Genomic DNA, 17,197 nt, shown 5'->3' with positions numbered 1-17,197 from the left:
TCATCCAGGTTTTTATGTCTTTAAGTCATGTTTGCAATCTAAGTAACTGATTGGATTAATCGAGTTTCATGGGCAAATATAATTGAGTATTATCAGCGTCACAATGAACCTAATGGAAGCATATATAAAGTAAAGAGTATTGGTCCAAGCACTGAACCCTGAGGAACTTCATGACAAACTTTGCTGAATGAAAAAGATTCATTATTAACATGAACAAACTGGAATCTATCAGAAAAAAAATTATGTTAGCTCACTGAAACATTAAACATGTCAGTGAGCAAGAAACAACAGCGTCAGTGAGAAAGCTTCTAAACTATCCCAAAAAACAAACCTGGACTTTCAGTGTGAGTTATGGAGATTATTCCAGTCCATGGCAGCAGCAGCTTCAAAAGATGAACTACCGAACAGTGTTTTTGTTTAAAGAACTCTCAGTAGTATATATTTAGCATCTTGATTGTTTTTAAGTTGCAGATGTGACTATCAATGATCAATAGACATAAAAAGGGGCCAAAAAGGGAGTGTGAAACAATGAATATTACAAATGTGCCATGATGATGCTGCAAAGTAGGGGCATTTTGGGTTTTTATAGATAATAAATGATGTGTATTCTGGCAATAAATCTTTTTTTTATTAACAACAACAACAAAAAGCTAATATAATGTAAATTGACCCACCTGGGAAGTTGGTATTGTATGCAAACTGAGCTGTTTCTAAATGTCTTCACTGATAAAACAGTACTTTGTCAGTCTAGTTTCTTACATTTGTTCCGGTACTCTAAAACCAGCGCAAAAAAGGCTCCAGTTTGTTTTACCTCTGAAATGTTCCCACTGATTTAAAAATCCAACATGTTTGTTCCCCCCTCACAAAATAAAACACAGTCACGATTATATTTGTGTACTTGCCGTTTTAATGGTACCCAAAAGAACTTGTTGTGGTGCTTTCGAAAGGCTCCATTACATTTCTTTAATCTTTCAGGTCATTTCTACATAAAGTTTTTAGTTTTGCTCGACTATACCAGTACCGCAAATGAGCCCAATATGAAGAATTCTAATCGGCTTTAAAAATGAGTATCTTAAGAGGATTTGTGAACTTGTGGAGTTTGTGTCTCAGCATATTTGCTTGCGTAAACAATCGGCAGCGCTGACAATTTGACCCAGATCTCTCACTAATCATCTATTATTCAGCACGTTTAATGCTTGGCTTCCTACGCAGCGCAAAGTAAAACCCCCTTATGTTGCACCGATTATTTTAGAACTTTATTTATCTTGTTTTTTATATATATATTTTTATATTCAGCTAATCGTACTTTAGCTAGTAACTTTAAAAGATGCAAATCCATTGCTGTAAGTCAGTTTCTTGGAGACAAGTTAAACAGATGACAACACTCCAACTAGTTTAAATCTAATAGTTACTTAGACGGTGGTGGATGTCCTTTTGTCCTTTTGTCTCTAATGGTGGGACAGTAGGACCACCCTGTCCCATGTCTTGTGTCTCAGGATGATGTAAAATATCCGCTCTAGTTTTCAGTCCTAATCAGTGATTTTCTTTGTTTAAACTAAGTAGAGAAATACTCTCTCCGTTAGGATCCTTCAGTGTTTTTTTTTTTTAGGTGTAGTCTGGAAAGTCCTCCCGCCGTTGTGCGGTTGAGACGAGTACTTTTTAAATCGTTAATGAGGGAATCGTGCAACATGTGGGATTTTGTGGTTTCACATGGTCTCTCTGACACGGATCTGAAACCTGCATGGTGCTGATGCTGCATTTGAAATGAGAAGAAAGGAGGGATCTCCACATACTTACTTAGTCCTCGGTGTCTGATCCCACCTTCCTGGCGTTGGTAGTCAGTGCCACCGGCTGCCTCGTCTGCGTCACGAACGGCGTAATGTCGCTCGGTTCGGCGAGAGCTCATCAAACCGTGGCTTGGCTTTCGAAGCATCCAGTTGCCCTGTGGGGGGGGCGTGGCCAGATGGTGTCAGAGGTCCGTCTGGTCCTGTCTCCGGCCTGACCCTGAACCGCACTTTGAATCATTCAAATTTGCTGGGAATCAAATTTGAATCAAACCTGGTGCGTTGAGGGCCGAGCCGTTCAGAACACACTCCGAGCGATGTCGCGTGAGTTTGCTCATGACGTCATTTTTCAGGTTTGAGCACAACGGCTAAAATAAAAATTTTATCTCATGATCATTTTTCATCATTAGATGATATTAGTCCAAAGGCAACAGAGCAATATGAGTTCCTTCAAGGAATTCCAGGCTTTTAGTAGAAATGTTTTCTGTGTATTCAATGTCAGAAGAATGGGGTCCATCTTACACCTTTGGCTATTTTTTTTTTTTTTTGTCAGGTTTTACTTTATTTGAACTATTTTTATCCACTAATATAATGACTCATCTCTGCATTATAGACTAAAAGTAGAAACATGAACTTATGGTCGACTACTTTTGATGCTATATCACGTCATGAGTCGCTTTCAAGCCTTTTGTGTCAATCTCCAATGTTGTTTATTCTTTATTTGCCCCTTCCCACGTTCATGGGAACATATTTTTTTGACTTTCTGGGTAAGAGTGGCAAAATAAATCTCCCTATTTTGACGGGACTTCGAGCTAAGGTTTTCACCGAAGCCCCCGGCGTGTGTCTGTTTCTCCACAGCTGGTGAAGCTCTGCAGTGGGATGATTGAAGCCGGGAGGGCGTACGCCAGCGCCAACAGGCTCTTTGTCAACGGCATCCGGGACCTGTCTCAGCAGTGCAAGAAGGACGAGAAGATGTCGGTGAGCTTCCCGATCTCGCCGCCTCTGTTTCCGCCCTTTCCCCCGCGGCCTTCGCTGTTGGGCGTCCCTGTCCGGTCCAGGTGTTGGCCTCGCAGCTCTGTCCGTGTCTGAATAAACGCACATCGCTGCTAAATTAGTCAGAGAGGACTGGAAAGTTCTGGCTCGACCCGCAGCGCAGACATCTTGGACTGTTTTTGAGTCTGCTGACATTAAGTGCTGTTTAAAAGCGTTCTTAGCCTCAACTTTATGACTAATCGTGAGTTTCCTATTAAAGTCCTGTTCATATTTGTAGTTTCCATTGTAAAACAACAACAAAAAAAGGGAATTAGCTCCACTATAGTGGCTCAGTTCCTTGTGTTTGCTTGAAGAAGAGCTCAGTAAAATTGCTTTTAATTAGCGATTTAAAAGTTGCTTCTTTTCTTTGATAAACTTGCAGCGATGGGAGCAGTGGTGACAATATTTTTGCATTGTGAAGCTAACATGTGTTTCCTTTTTTTTATGTCTGTGTGTGTGTTTTCTTTGTAGGAGTGCTTGGAAAAGTGTGGCAACAGCCTCCAGGAAATCATAAACTACCACATGGTAAGTGGTCCACGTGCTCCCACACAGAGCAGAGTGAGGCGGAGCGGCGCGGTAATAACACCATCTGGGGCTTAGGGCCATTCCAGGGTCCTGTTTTCTCCTTCCCGCAGCGAGAGCTGCACCGAAACGGACCCCGGCTCCTTCCCCGCGCCGTTAAACCCGCGCTGCTTCATTAAAAAGTATTCGGGACTTGACCTCTGCTTTAGGATTTACCCACGAGTGAGAGCGAATCGGAGGCTGCCAGCTTGGGAACACAGAATACATCCAGAAATGGCTCATTGTCAGGACATGGACGTTGCCCAGTTTGTCCTCAACTATTTCCTCAATAAACCCAATGAACAGTATTCCTGAGTAAAAGCAATAAAGAGATCTATAAAAACTGGGTTATATTTAAATAAAAGTGCATTTTAAGCCAATCATATCAATGCATTCAAGGTAACTATTTAGATTAACAAAACATTAGACATTTTAAAGCCATTTGCTTTGCAATTTTCCACTTTATAAACCATCTAGTAAACTTTTTTGAATTGAAGCTGTGTAGAAATGTAATAAAACATGTACACTGCATAGCAAGTATGTTAGCTTATACCAATAAAAAAAGTTAATTAGTGGTGTTGAACTGAAATATGGCAAATATTCAATCCATTTCACTCCATCACGACAGCTTTAATATCATGGTTTCAGGTGCAAATGTATTAATTAATGTTTTAATCTTCTTCTATAAAGCGTGGTAGTTGACTGATTAACCTTTAATGAAGCCATCAGTCACAGTTTAACTCCTGCGTTATTAGAGCTACACTGAATGTTAGACATGGGTCCGTATCAGTATGATAACCTCAAGCAAAAATACCACAATTTCACCGCATGTCAGTATGAAAACAGGAGTTTCTAAAAATGCATCCCAAAAAAGCCATAATTAGGTTTTGGAGGTGATTCGGTCAAAGGTCAAGGGCAAAGGTCACCCTATTCTCTAACTCATCAACAGTGTAATGTAGGAATGTCAAACTGCACAGCTGGACGCCTCATGGGGCAAAGATGATGCCTGTTGATTTCAAAGTTACGGGGTCAAAGGTCAAGGTTACAGGTGACCCCTTTGTTACCTGTTTTTGGTTGTGCTTGTCTGTCTGTTAGCAGGGTCACATAAAAACTAACAATGAACAGATTTGAATAAAACGCTGTGGTCTTGGCGGAGGTTTGCGCTCCCGGAGTGCTTCCAGTTGATATATTTTCTTACATTAGTCAGAATGTGTGTTTAACCATCTGTAACCCATCCTGACCCCGCCGGCCCCCATCCTGCCCCTCTGAGGACCTTTGAAGTCCATTAGCTTGAACCCACAGAGTGCTTCACCGCGCTCCAAAGTGCACGCTTTGTGTACGCGCGCGCGCGTGTGTGTGTGTGTGTGTTACATTCCTTACCGAAGCTGCAACAAAAAATGTCCTCCCTTCCGACCCATTCACCCCCAGCCTATTGATGGAAGGGGGGGGTAGAACAGTGGGGTTAATGGCTCGGGTCACTTTGGCAGGAGCAGATTAGATTTAGCTGCTGGACGGTAACAGCCTGACATGCTGCAGAGTGTTGTTACAGAAGGGCGGCCGTGTGCGCAGTCTGACGAACACGAGCCGCTAGGAGCACATGAGCTCTTCTGTGGCTTCGGTAAGAGACCCGAGAGGCCTTAAAAACTATTAGAAAGACTTCAGTGTGGGTTAATCTCTTCCACAGCGGCTGGTTGGCTGTAAGGTCTGTTCTAAGCTGTTTCTGAGTGGGATCACAGAACTGTCCTGAGTCAACACAGGAGGAGAACCGCTGAAGCAGCCGACTGCAAAAAGCTGCACCTCAAAACGCTGTATTCTTTTGTTTGGGTTCAAGTTTAACTGATTGGATTTCCATACAGAATCTTGTCATATATGCTGTGGGCCATAATGGTTTTCTGTTATTCTTTGACCGTGTCCTCCTCCTCACCCCACCCCAGAAATATGCATTTGAACTTCCTCCTTCTGTAATACGAGCTTTGCCTGCAGATAAACTGAGAGGAAGGTGAGGAATAAGGCCAAAAGAAAGCAATGAAAAAAGAGAACTTGGTCGTGCTTTTATACCAGATTAGACAACAGAGACATTTCTCATCACATTCAGATCAGAATGAGGCAAAGGAACTTTGACATTTGCGTTCTGATCAAATACAAAGCTGCTCCCGGCTTTAGTTTTATCCCGAGGACCTGTAATAGTTGTAGTGAATCTGATGAGCAGCAGCTCCGGTGGGTTGTTTAACCATAAAAGTGCCACAGTTGATGATTTCGATGTGCTGGTTTGTTATTTATTTGGCAGCTGTGTGCAGTTTGCGTCACTTCTGCCAGCCAAGGAGAAGTCCTGCACATAAACTCCTATAAAATATGAATTTCCCTTCAACGGGAGAAGAATATAGCAGACCAAACAAACTGGGAAGTACGTTGAAGTGTTTGTACCTATTGAGAGGTGACTGGGTTCACTGTCCTAAAGCACCGCAGCAAGACTTAATTAGATTTGGAAAAAATCTTTTTTTTTTCCCCTCACAGCTTCAATTGAAACTCTCACTTTCCCTCATATTCTGGGATCACATGGAAAATGTTCTTGTCTTGGCACCAAAGATAAAAGACCGGACATAAACAACCCGTTACACCATGAGGGTGCACATTTAGAGGTGTTGTAATTACCCAAACAGTCTTTTAATATGTTTTATCACGACCACCAGGTGCTAAGTGACTGCTGTCTTTGGCTCTTGTAAGTTTTAGGATTTATTTTATTGTTCGTATCTTACAAGGCTGGGATGCTCTGTGGCAGAAGATTCAACAGTCTTAAAAAGCTAAAAATGAGTGACATTTAGTTTTAGTATCTCTCAGGTCTGAGTAAGTATTGGGGGAGAAATAAGTTCCGTATTGCATTATTCTAAATGCAAAAATCCACATTTCTAGAAAAAACTCGAGCAAGCAAAGTCTCTTTGACATGGATTGCATATAAAAGATGAACATTGTCATCTTCTTCTCCTGGTTCAACGTTATAGCCATCAGTGTTTTGGTTTTTGACTGAGAACCCATAGCAGCTTGCGTGTTCATACATCTCAGCAGCTTTAAGTGGCTGTGCCGTGAACCATGCAGTCAGTTGCTCTCAAATGGCAAAGTTTGTAGTTCAGTCCCCAGCCCCTTCTTATGTTGACATTTTTCTGTCATGATTTCTAGTATTTTTTGAGTTTGTTCTTAGTTTTGGTTTTGGGTTCTTGTTTTTCCTGCTTTCTTGGGTTTTGTTTTTTCCTTTGAGTTTTATTTTATACTTTTGGTTTTTGTTCTCATGTTCTGTCTTTGTATTGTCTCTGCCTCTTGGTTCTGTCCTCATTGTCTTTGTTTATCATTATCCTCTCTTTGCCCTCAGTCTACTCCTGGTTTCCTGTCACACCCATCTCCACCTGTCTGCAATTGTAATCACTCACCTGTGCCCACTTCCCATGATTTCCCTGTGCTTTAAAATCTGGTCATTTTCTCCACCTCCCCGTCGGTTCATTGTTGATTGTTGCTTGTTATTGTTGCCTGTTATTGTTGCCTTGTCTCGCTTCGGTTCACCCCTGTCTGCAGTTTGGATTTTTGTTATAGTAGTTTTGCTGCCACGCCCGCCCTTTTGGTTTCTAGTTTTGTTATTTTAATAAATCAGTTTTTATTTTGAAAGATAAGTCTGCATATTGCGTTCGCCACGCTCACACCACGTCCTGACAGTTTCTGGATAACATGGTAAATATCCCGTTTAAAACTTAATAGAGCTCAACTAATGATTATTTTAGTTGATGATTGGTCAAAAGTCTTGTTATATGGTCGATTTGTCGACACCCACCTGTCATTTATTGGTTTAATCAGCCTTTCTCCTGCGTAAACCAGAGGCACCTGTAATAATCTTTTAAAAGTCAACCTTGTGTGTTCTTTTTTCGAACAAGACAGCACATTAAACAGAACCTAAACACGTCTAAAACAGCAGGGGAAACACAAGAGGGTCCGACCCTTGAAGGATGAAAGTCTGCATCATCAGACATTCAAGAAAACCAAAGGCTTTCATCCCAACACTTCATGTATTTGGATGAAACTTATTTACTTCTTAAATTCTCACCAAAGAGTTGTTCTTGTAATGGATTTTGAGGCTGTCCGCTGAATGTTTTATTGGACTTTTGGTCCATAAAGGGTTTCTTATGGTTTGCGAGCACTTTATAAGTTTATTTATATGAGAGCTTTGGTTTTAGTTTATTGTTATACCATCCATCTGTCAGTATTCCTGTCAGACTGACCAATCTCGTGTTTGTCTGGTTTAGTGTGTCACTCTTGGCCACGGCAGAGTGTGGTTTGGCGTCCCTCCTGATCGTGTCCGGTCCGTCAGAGCTGCCAGGATCTGTCTGAACGCTAATATCATCCCCTCAAAGGTTTTCTTTGTTCCTTTGAGGTAAAGTAGAACAGAGGAGGGAGGTGAGAGTGCAGCGTGGCGAGGTGGGTTTCCCCGTGAGGCAGATAAACGCCGCGGAGGAACAGTTCCGGCATCAACAGTTCAGGTTCAGTTGAGCAGGTGAGTACTTAATTAGGCGACAGGCAGTAGAAGGCAGGCCAGACTGGTTCCAGAGAGATGGGTAATCCTGAACACAGGTTTGCAGAAACAAAAACAAACTAAGATCACGACAGGGAGTACACAAAAAACACAGCTAAGTCTCTCACAGGCTCTGCACTTTACCGAATGGTAAACAATGCTCCAGCGCTGGTCTGGTTCACACTGCAGCCTTAAATACTCCTCCAACTCTGATCAGCCTGATCCGTCACAGGTGTGAGAGGAGTGATGATGAGGCGTCAGTCACCTGCTCAGGAGACGCCCACCAGGAAGCACTCACACACACAAAACCGCCAATCACCACACTTTGTTTTCACACTGTTGTTATCCTGTAATCACGTCTTCAGACAGTTGACTGTCTGAAGACGAAAAGAAAGATGAAAATATTATTAATTAGACACTTACAAGAGTGTCTTTCACTAATTTTCTGGCGGTCTATTTGTCAGTACATTTTATCTAAGCGCCATATTTATCTTCACGTTCAGACCCCCCTTATTGACTCACCAAATGAAGTGATTCCATCCGTTACTAGCCCTGTTGATTTGGATGCAGCTGGTTCTTATGGTGCACAGACACCCTGTGGGTTCGTGGTCCTGTGAAGGTCTGGTGTCAACTTGCCACAAAGTAGCTCAGGAATGCAACAAGCTGCATTTACACCAGAACCAGGGTGTCTCCCTTGCAGTTCTCCTACGACGCACAAACGCCACGGGTCGTGGTGCGCTGGTTTTAGCTGGTATCTTTTAGTGTGCGGTTAACCCTGCGCCTCCATCCACCTCAGTCCTGTCTGCTCCGGGGCTCAAACTAATCTGACACTGGAGCGTTTATGGGCGCCGCGCGCCGCAGACCTGCTAATTTAGATTTGACTCCCAGTGTGTTGGGTGGCATCTGACAACACAAATGCTCAGATACCACTCACATTTTTTTTTTTTTTAAACTGCGTTTGGGGAAACAAATTCACCACATAGTCACAGTCAGAGACTCAGCGTTTGACTTCTTAACAAAGGTTACCTAACGTTGCCTGAGCCTGTGTCCAGTGCAGTAATCAACAGGGGCCACGGCTTCTTATGTGGCATCGAGATGTTGCAATTTCACATTTATATGAACCCAAAAGGGTTTCCAGACCAGTAAAATACATTTTTAACTCCCCAACAGAACAGAAAACATCTCTTAGTGGCTTTTGAAACCCACTAAAACTCACCACTTCCATCTAAAGCGGGCGATTTATTTAGATTCCAAACAAACAAGTCTACTTCGAGTGACAAAATAAAGAAGTTCATTTTCTCATTATTAAAGCAACTGTAAGGTGTTATTTTTTTTTTAAAGAACCACACTTAAATCCTTTACCCCACATGTATCGTTCTGGGTTTGTCATTTAGTCAGGTTGAAGTTGGAACAGCGTATCTGCTCAGCTGAGGCGGTAACATGAATTCTTTGACATCCTCTCATGTACCGCAGTGGATGTGACTGCTGTGCAGCGTCGTACCAAAAAGCCTCTCCTCCCCTTTCCTCCCTCTCTCCCTCCCTTCCTCCCTCCCTGCCCGAGTGACCTATTTAGCAGCAGAATGCAGACGATGTGTTCAGAGGGCACGGGAGACGACGGCTCTTGAATTTAAATCCAAAGGCAGCGTGTTATTGTGTCAGAGTGGGCGTGTTCAAGGCAAAGCAGCATTCCCCGTCCATTCATCTGCCCCCGATGAAGTCACTTCCCTGCATCTTGTGCAAACAAAAGGGCGCGCTTGTCGCCCCCTGTTGATTGGACGCAGTACAGCTTTAACATTTTTTTCCCTCCAAGTATATTAGAATGAAAGATATTTGCCTGTATTGTTGCACTGACCATTTCTATTTTAAGAAGTATACCTTTTTAAACATTTGAACTGGTTCTGTTTGGTTTTACTGATAAAATGTCAAATATGATGCAGCAAACACTCCCCTTATGCCGAGGTAGAGGTTCTTATGTCGTCCAGTGTTCGATTGTATTTAGAGTATTGTCACATGAGATGCAAGAAGCAACAATTTTTCTACTTTTAATGTGTTTTAAGATGCGATGGAGCAATATTGTTTGTGTGTGTTTTGCAGATACTGTTTGATCAAGCCCAGCGCTCAGTGAAGCAGCAGTTACACAACTTCGTGAAAGAGTGAGTAAATGTGCGATCCATGTCTCTTTAAGGCTCCGGCATCCTCTATAAGAAGTTAAGAAGTCAGTTATCGGTCACGTGGTTGCAAGACGTTTGTTTTCTCACACACCTTTCATCGTCCACGAGACACTCGAATCAGAACTCCCAGGAAGCTCCTACAGCTTTAAAACGGGTTTCTTCCTGCTGGCTTCTCAACTCCCCTGTCCTCCTACAGATTTTTGCTTCCCTTACCGCGACCAGACATGTTTATTAAACAGACTGAGACAGAACACGCCGTTTGGTATTTTCAAATTTGACGTTGAACAATAATGAGCAAATGAAGGAAACGGGTCCCTACGCTGCCCGGCCGAGGCGAACTTCCTCCCGGCCACCACAGCCATGAGGAGCCTCCTGTGTCTCCTCGGTCTTCGTAGGTTTCTAAGTTTTGCTGGAACAGTTGTAAAGATGTCTGTATTTTCTAACAGCCTCCAGCTGCTTCTCAGCGGAGCAGTAGAAGCAAAAGGACTCCATTAAAGCTCACCGGCTTTTCCTCATAAACACATAAACACACTCACAACAGCTTCTGACAAATCACACTATACTTGGCTCAAACCCCTGTGAGAAACAGGCCGGCCCTGGCCTTGTGTCACGAAGGGGCAGACAAAGATGCTACACAAAGAAAAATGACGCAATTTTCGTCACGCAACCACGTGAATGATATCTGACTTCATGACTTCTCATTGAGGATGGAAAGGCCTTTAGGCCTTTAGTTCCTGCTGAAATGTGCTATACAAATAAAATTTGATTGATTGATTGGAGTTTGAGGTGTTTGGAAAATTTAGCAAAGGTGGAAAAAACAGGCATAAGTTCACCTTTAAAAAGGCAAATATGTCCTCATTACCCTGTAAACCATTTTAGGTGTATATAAATATTAAATGTAGTACAGCCCAGACATGTTAGACGCATTATGAAGAAGATGCCTCTGGTGACTTTAAAGATCTTCAACTGAGACTGGAGTTCAGTGGAACATTGCTGTGGGGACATCCGCCTTAAACTCTATTCCTCCGTGTGTGTGTGTGTGTGTGTGTCAGGGATGTTCGAAAGTTCAAGGAAACCAAGAAGCACTTCGACAGGGTGCGCGAAGACATGGAAATTGCCCAGGTGAAGAACGCCCAGGCGCCCAGGAACAAGCCCCACGAGGTCGAAGAGGCAACCGGCGCCCTCAACATCAGCCGCAAGTGCTTCCGACATCTGGCTCTGGATTACGTGCTACAGGTCAGCCAAAAATTAGGCAGAAACACATCCTTTTTCTTAAAGGAAAATCGGTTATTGTTATCCACAACTTTGCCTAAATGTTAAAGTAATGCTAGCATCTCATGGGGTTGAGACTGTCGGAGACTAGCTGGTGATTAGTTGGTGCCTTGATGTTGTGGGAAAAGAGGCACATTTTCAGTTCCAGTTTGAATTGAAAGTGTTTGTGACCAGTTTTTGGAAATGACTGATTGCAAACTGTACTCTAGGCTGCGCACATTATTTTGTTGCCCACATCATCCCTCCTTGGCACCACATTTATGATTTATTTACCGGAGTACACGTTTGAACTGAAGACAGGCGGATTTGGATCAGTTTTTTTTTTTTTAGATCTACGCATTTGGAGCCTCTGAGCTTTTTTGGTCACAGGAAAGCTGTCAGGATCTGGGTTTTTTGGAATTGTCTTTGTTAAAGTTTCATGTTTAGTTACGAGTGGTCCTTGTGTCTCAGGTTAATATTTATTGTGTTCCCTGCGCCACTATTTGCCCGCCCTCAGGCATCTGCACCTGCCCCTAGTTTGTAATCACTCACCTGTTTCCACTTCCTCATCATTAGCCTTTACATTCAGTCTCTGGTCATTTTTTTCTCTGTTGGTGTTGTCAGTTTCTGCACCACAGTGAGGTTATGCACCTTGTGTCTCCTCGCGATCATCTGTGTAAATCCTTATTAGTTTGCTGCCACATCAGCCTTTTTTTAGTTTTAGTCTTAAGATCAGTCTGTACTCTGGGTTCATTTCCCTAACACCTGATGAAAACTTGATATTAATTATATTTTCACCTGACAGACTCATGTTGCCAGTACAAACACCACACTTTGATCACTTTGCTCATATGCCAGGTTGGGTTTATTTTACTAAACCAATTACTTCCTACAGGAACTAAAAGACAGTGATAGAAAGTGATCCCTGTGTTGTCCATGGCTTCTGTCGTAATAAATGGGTGAAGGAAGTGAACCCAGAGTGTAGACTCAAACTTAAGAGGAGTTAATTTATTAAACTAAAGTAAACACAAACAAAGGGCTGACGTGGCAGCAAAATAAGAAGGAAAATCCAAACATAAAGTAACATGGCGTGGAGCAGAACATGACGATATGGAACCGAGAGCGGGGGAAACAGGAAACAATGATCCAGCAGAGTAGTGAGGTAAGTGACCGAGTTTTAAGCATGGAGGATGACGAGGAAATTGGACACAGGTGGTTGACAACAATTGACAGCAGGTGGGGGTGGGCGTGACAGGAGACCAGGAGTAGCAACTGGGGAGGAGTAAATGGTAGCAATAAACAGGAACAGGGAGAAACTAAACTGAAATGATAACTCAACAAAAACGACAAATCGGAACATAAAAACTCAAATCCTCACAGCTTTCCTCTGTTCTCCAGTTTGTCTCTTGCCGCTCTCAGACATTTGACCCGTTTGAGACCTTATTTGAAATTTTTCGAGGCAGAGAGGGTCAAAGCTGTAGGGAGACGTGCTTTATATGGAAGTGACAGCGTAAATGATGTGCATGTTTGCTGTTAGGAGCATAAAGGAAAGAAGCCACAGCAGCTACATACAGGCAATAAGTTTTAATTACCTCCAATCAGGTTTTAGGGTCTTACTGTACTTTCAGAAACAGGAAATGGAGAATTTCCACTAGAGGAAGTTGATTCAATGACTTTTTGGTATCAACTTGGCGATTCAAATTGAATCCAGACCTGGATCTGTTTTTGTTTGTTCTGCAGATCAACGTCCTCCAGGCAAAGAAGAAGTTCGAGATCCTGGACGCTGTAAGTTAAATGCGTATTCACCAGTCTACGTCTTTGCGATGTCATCCCCGCACACGTGTAACGTGATTGCTCGTGCTGCTCCCCCCCCCGGCAGATGCTGTCGTTCATGCACGCGCAGCACTCGCTCTTCCAGCAGGGCTACAACCTGCTGGACGAACTCGACCCGTACATGAAGAGGCTGGCTGCTGAGGTGAGCGAAGCCTTCTTGTCCTTCAGGTGTTTGTCGGCCGTGTTTTAGCTGAGCTGTCCGTTTGTTGCGGCGGGTTCAGAGCAGAATCGGTGCTTCATTACCATACACTGACCCGGCGTGTGATTGGCGGCGCAGCCTGGGTGTGCTTCAAGGGCAGCAGCTCGGGATCACTCCCGCTCTGCAGTCCGCGTTATGTCACTGCGACGTTTAACCGTGTGAACTGACTTTTCAGCTGGATCAGCTGGTGATCGATTCAGCCATGGAGAAGAGAGAAATGGAACATAAACACGCAACCATTCAGCAGAGGGTGAGTTCCTGTTTCCTATAGATCAGTGAACCACTTGCTGAGCCATATGGCTTTAGAAGAAGGCTTGTCTAGAGAGCGCTAAAGTGAATTAGATATTTAAATATATTCTCATTGGAGGCTAGTAGAAAGGAGGAATTGTTGAAACGGTAGATTTTGTGCGGCATTCGTGTAGCATTCTGGAAAAACAAAAAGACAAAATCACATTATCAAAAAATCGGAAATTGTCAGGTTGAAAATGTGCATTTCCTGGCTTCTAAGTTTCGACCTTAAAGGAGTTGTCGGGTTCCTAGTCCTGCTAGTTTGATCCACTTGGTCCAGTGCATTTGTTGTGACTGGAAAGGGATTAGCCCCGTGCAGCTGGGAGGTGTTTGATTAATCTCCCTAACAAAGTTAAGGCACTGATTTAAGCTCCAAGTCAGGTGGAACTAAGTGTTTTAGGAGATGGTAATCCCACTGCTGTCGTCTCGTGCTGACGCATGAGTTGGAGCTTCAGACCGCTTTTAGTCCTGTAATCTGCTGACTCCTCAACTTCTTTGTATTGTCAGAAATATGGCTCCTTGGATAACGTCAATGTTCAACTCTACGCTGAGGTCAGATTGTAGAAGCTCATAAGGTTTTATGCATAGCTTTACCTACCTCCAATGTGTTGAAAGAAAAACATATTCAAAGAGATGAGGACTCAAGTAACACTTAAATACAGGAAAACTTCAGTTAATGACATTAGGCCGGATGAGTCGAACTAATGCCACTAAGAGAAACATGTTGGTTTAGCGATAAATTTATTGTGTAATATAGTGTAATATAACTCCCAGATACTAACTGTATCTGAAATTAAACAGTTTTGGATGCTTGTGACTGTCAGAATCCACTGAGTGTTGGGTTAATTAGTTACTGTTAACATGCTAACACCATCACATGCATACAAATACCAGAGATGCTAAATATTAAAGCTACCGAGCATTAGCATGTTAGCTAGCATGCCCATTTGTTAGCAACAGCACCGCCCTGTTGGACACATGAGTCACATTTTTTAGGTCTAGAAAAGTAAACTAAGAAAACATGTACAAAACTAATAACATTTCCTTTAAATGTACTTTGCGTACAATGCTATTCAGTTACTCTTAGCATGCTAACAACCCCACACCAAAAATGTAAAAATTATTAGTAAAGCTGCTAAAAAATTAGCATGAGAGCTAGCATATCTGCTAGCAACAGCACTACCCTGCTGGAAGCACGACTCTCATATTTCATGTCTAGTGTCATAAACTATGAACAAAAATTTATCAAACTAATAATATTTCCTTTAACTGTTTTTTTTTTTTGGGTGCTGTTTAGTTATTGTTAGCATGCTGACACCCCAGCCACGAAAATAGAAATGCTAAACATTAAAGCTACTGAACATTAGCACGTGAGCATTTTTATTGTGAGCATGTAGCACTGAGGTTTAACCAAACCTCAAAGTAATATTTCTCTTGGTTAATTTTGATGACGATACATGTTTTTCAGTGTTTTCAGCAGGCCTCACGGGTATGATATATTTCTAGTGCCTTAAATAAATGGAGCCCGTAAATTCAGAGTAGACTCTCTCTGTCTGTCTGGCATCGTAATATTTCCGAAAGCCTTATTTTTAGGAGGCTGGCGTCTGGTTCTGCTGGGCCCCAGGATCAGTGACCATCTGCCAGGCTGCTCCGCTCTGGTGGGAAGGGTTGGGTCAGATCTGTGGCCGGTTATCGATCATTTTGTGTCAGAGCTGTTAAACGTGTCAAACATCATCTCACTTTGGAGCACATATGAAGTCAAAAGCCTGAGTGGATTTTTTTTTTTTTTTTTATGAAAATGATATTGAGGTCTGTGCGTGACGCTATTTGTTGCATGACAAGACAGTAAGAAGGATAATCAGAGGTGTGCTGAACCTGAAAGATTATCACATTATCCTCATTCAAAGCATTCTGCCGTTGGAGACTCTAATTCTCTCTTATCTTCTGTGTGTCTTTTGTCTTCCCAACATCGTCATCGTCTTCCAGACCCTCATGCAGGTGAGTTAGCCTCATTGTATTCCGTCTAAATGATCATTTTTTCTCCCTAAAAGCTTGTTCCTTATGTCTTTCCTTTGATCCCCATCCACCACGTGCAATAAGCGTTGTGTAAACTCGGACAGGACAAAGAAAAACAGCTGTTACCGACAGTTAGAAGAGGGAGCTGAAGTGCAGCGGCCGTTGACGCTGGTGTTGGCTCAGCACACAGAGAGAAATAAAAGGCCCCCCCCCCGCCCCGAATGCCAAAGCCATTCATTTTTAACCACAGCTCTAATGGAGAAGCCTTGTTCGAATATGTCGGCCCCGCAGCCACCCGCTGGGCCCGTCCCCATCCCGGCTTTATTTTTTTTACCACTTTCAAAAGCCGCAAGGACGTAATGACAGAATATTTTAGATCAAACGCTGCTTCCTTTGCTGAATTTATTTAACACTTTACACGATGGCATCGAGTTCAGAAGTTTGGATTGTGACAGTCGGCATGGCAGCGAAACAATGGCAATTAATTTTTTTCCCCCCCAAACGATTTTAAACTTTTTAAAAAGTTCTGCTTGAGAGACAGGATTAAGGCAGGGAGTTTACGTGTTCTCCCCGTGTATGCCTGGGTTTATGTCTGTTTGCTCCCACAGACCAAAACCATGCATGTTAGGCTCATCAGCAGCTCTAAATTCCCACTAGGTGTGAGTGAGAGTGAGTGGTTGTTTGTCTCTACGTGTTCCTGTGAAGGACTTTGACCTGTCCAGGGTGTCCCTCCCCCATCCCCCTGTCATTTAAATCTGTGCCCATCCATAAGTCCTTCCCAGCAGTCAGTGTGTCTGAATCATCATGAAGTCACTCCTATATATCCTTGCACTCTAACGACATGCAGTAACTGATGTGATTAAATTATCTAAATCATGAGCCGCCTTAAAACTTTCCAAATTGTCTAAGGACGGCAGCAATCCTCTTTGGTCTTGACTGCTTTTGGACTAGCCATTAGCTCATCAGTCCAGCCAAAGCTAAACTCTGCGTCTCTCAAATTCTCAAAGAACTACCTGCAGCAGGTAAGATATTAGTTGTAACTTTTTACACGAATAGATTTTTTTAAAGAGCTGGTGAAGCGCAGCAGGGAGGAGGAGGATTTGACGGAGGCAGATGCCTGACAGGTGAAAGCTGAGCAGCTCATGAAGCGGAAGGCTCCTCCGGGATTAAATAATCACTGCTGCCGGCTGGACTCACCTGGAGTCTGCAGGCTGACAGCCGCAGCAGCAGGTGGGGTGACGGATCAGAACGTGATGTCTGCATCGTCCCGGGCTCCTGCTGCTCAACAGCTTGCTTTACTCCACGCTTAGTCATTCACTGATGTTCTGTGACGTTGCTCTCTTAATAATGGATGATGTTTGTTGTGGGCTCGAGAGATTTCAGGGCAGCGCGCAGCGAGCCGCTTGTTCAGTGTCTTCCTCCTGGGCTTTGGACGGAAAACATGAGCTGAAGGTAAGCCGCTGCTTTGTTAGTTTGCAGAAGTTTGTCGTCGGCAGACAGACAGGCAGGC

The 17,197-nt window shown here is 43.1% G+C and overlaps 1 protein-coding gene across 3 annotated transcripts in view; it reads left to right on the top strand.

Moving 5' to 3' along the window:
- acap3a (ArfGAP with coiled-coil, ankyrin repeat and PH domains 3a) overlaps nucleotides 1-17,197 on the top strand; it is a 68,941-nt gene that overhangs the window by 33,290 nt on the left and 18,454 nt on the right. For 2 of the 3 annotated variants that reach the window (XM_017419235.3, XM_017419234.3), the window contains exons 3-10: nucleotides 2,643-2,762; nucleotides 3,288-3,341; nucleotides 10,024-10,082; nucleotides 11,153-11,336; nucleotides 13,092-13,136; nucleotides 13,231-13,326; nucleotides 13,559-13,633; nucleotides 15,658-15,669. In XM_017419235.3, the coding sequence (XP_017274724.1) occupies nucleotides 2,643-2,762; nucleotides 3,288-3,341; nucleotides 10,024-10,082; nucleotides 11,153-11,336; nucleotides 13,092-13,136; nucleotides 13,231-13,326; nucleotides 13,559-13,633; nucleotides 15,658-15,669 (645 nt within the window). Of the gene's footprint in view, nucleotides 1-2,642; nucleotides 2,763-3,287; nucleotides 3,342-6,898; nucleotides 7,095-10,023; nucleotides 10,083-11,152; nucleotides 11,337-13,091; nucleotides 13,137-13,230; nucleotides 13,327-13,558; nucleotides 13,634-15,657; nucleotides 15,670-17,197 lie in introns of those variants that run through there. The other variant, XM_025006602.2, reaches the window with a different exon arrangement.

The sequence above is a fragment of the Kryptolebias marmoratus genome, linkage group LG8 (genome assembly GCF_001649575.2).
Source record: "Kryptolebias marmoratus isolate JLee-2015 linkage group LG8, ASM164957v2, whole genome shotgun sequence".
Lineage (NCBI taxonomy): Eukaryota > Metazoa > Chordata > Actinopteri > Cyprinodontiformes > Rivulidae > Kryptolebias > Kryptolebias marmoratus.
This window is presented reverse-complemented; position numbering and strand designations above follow the sequence as displayed.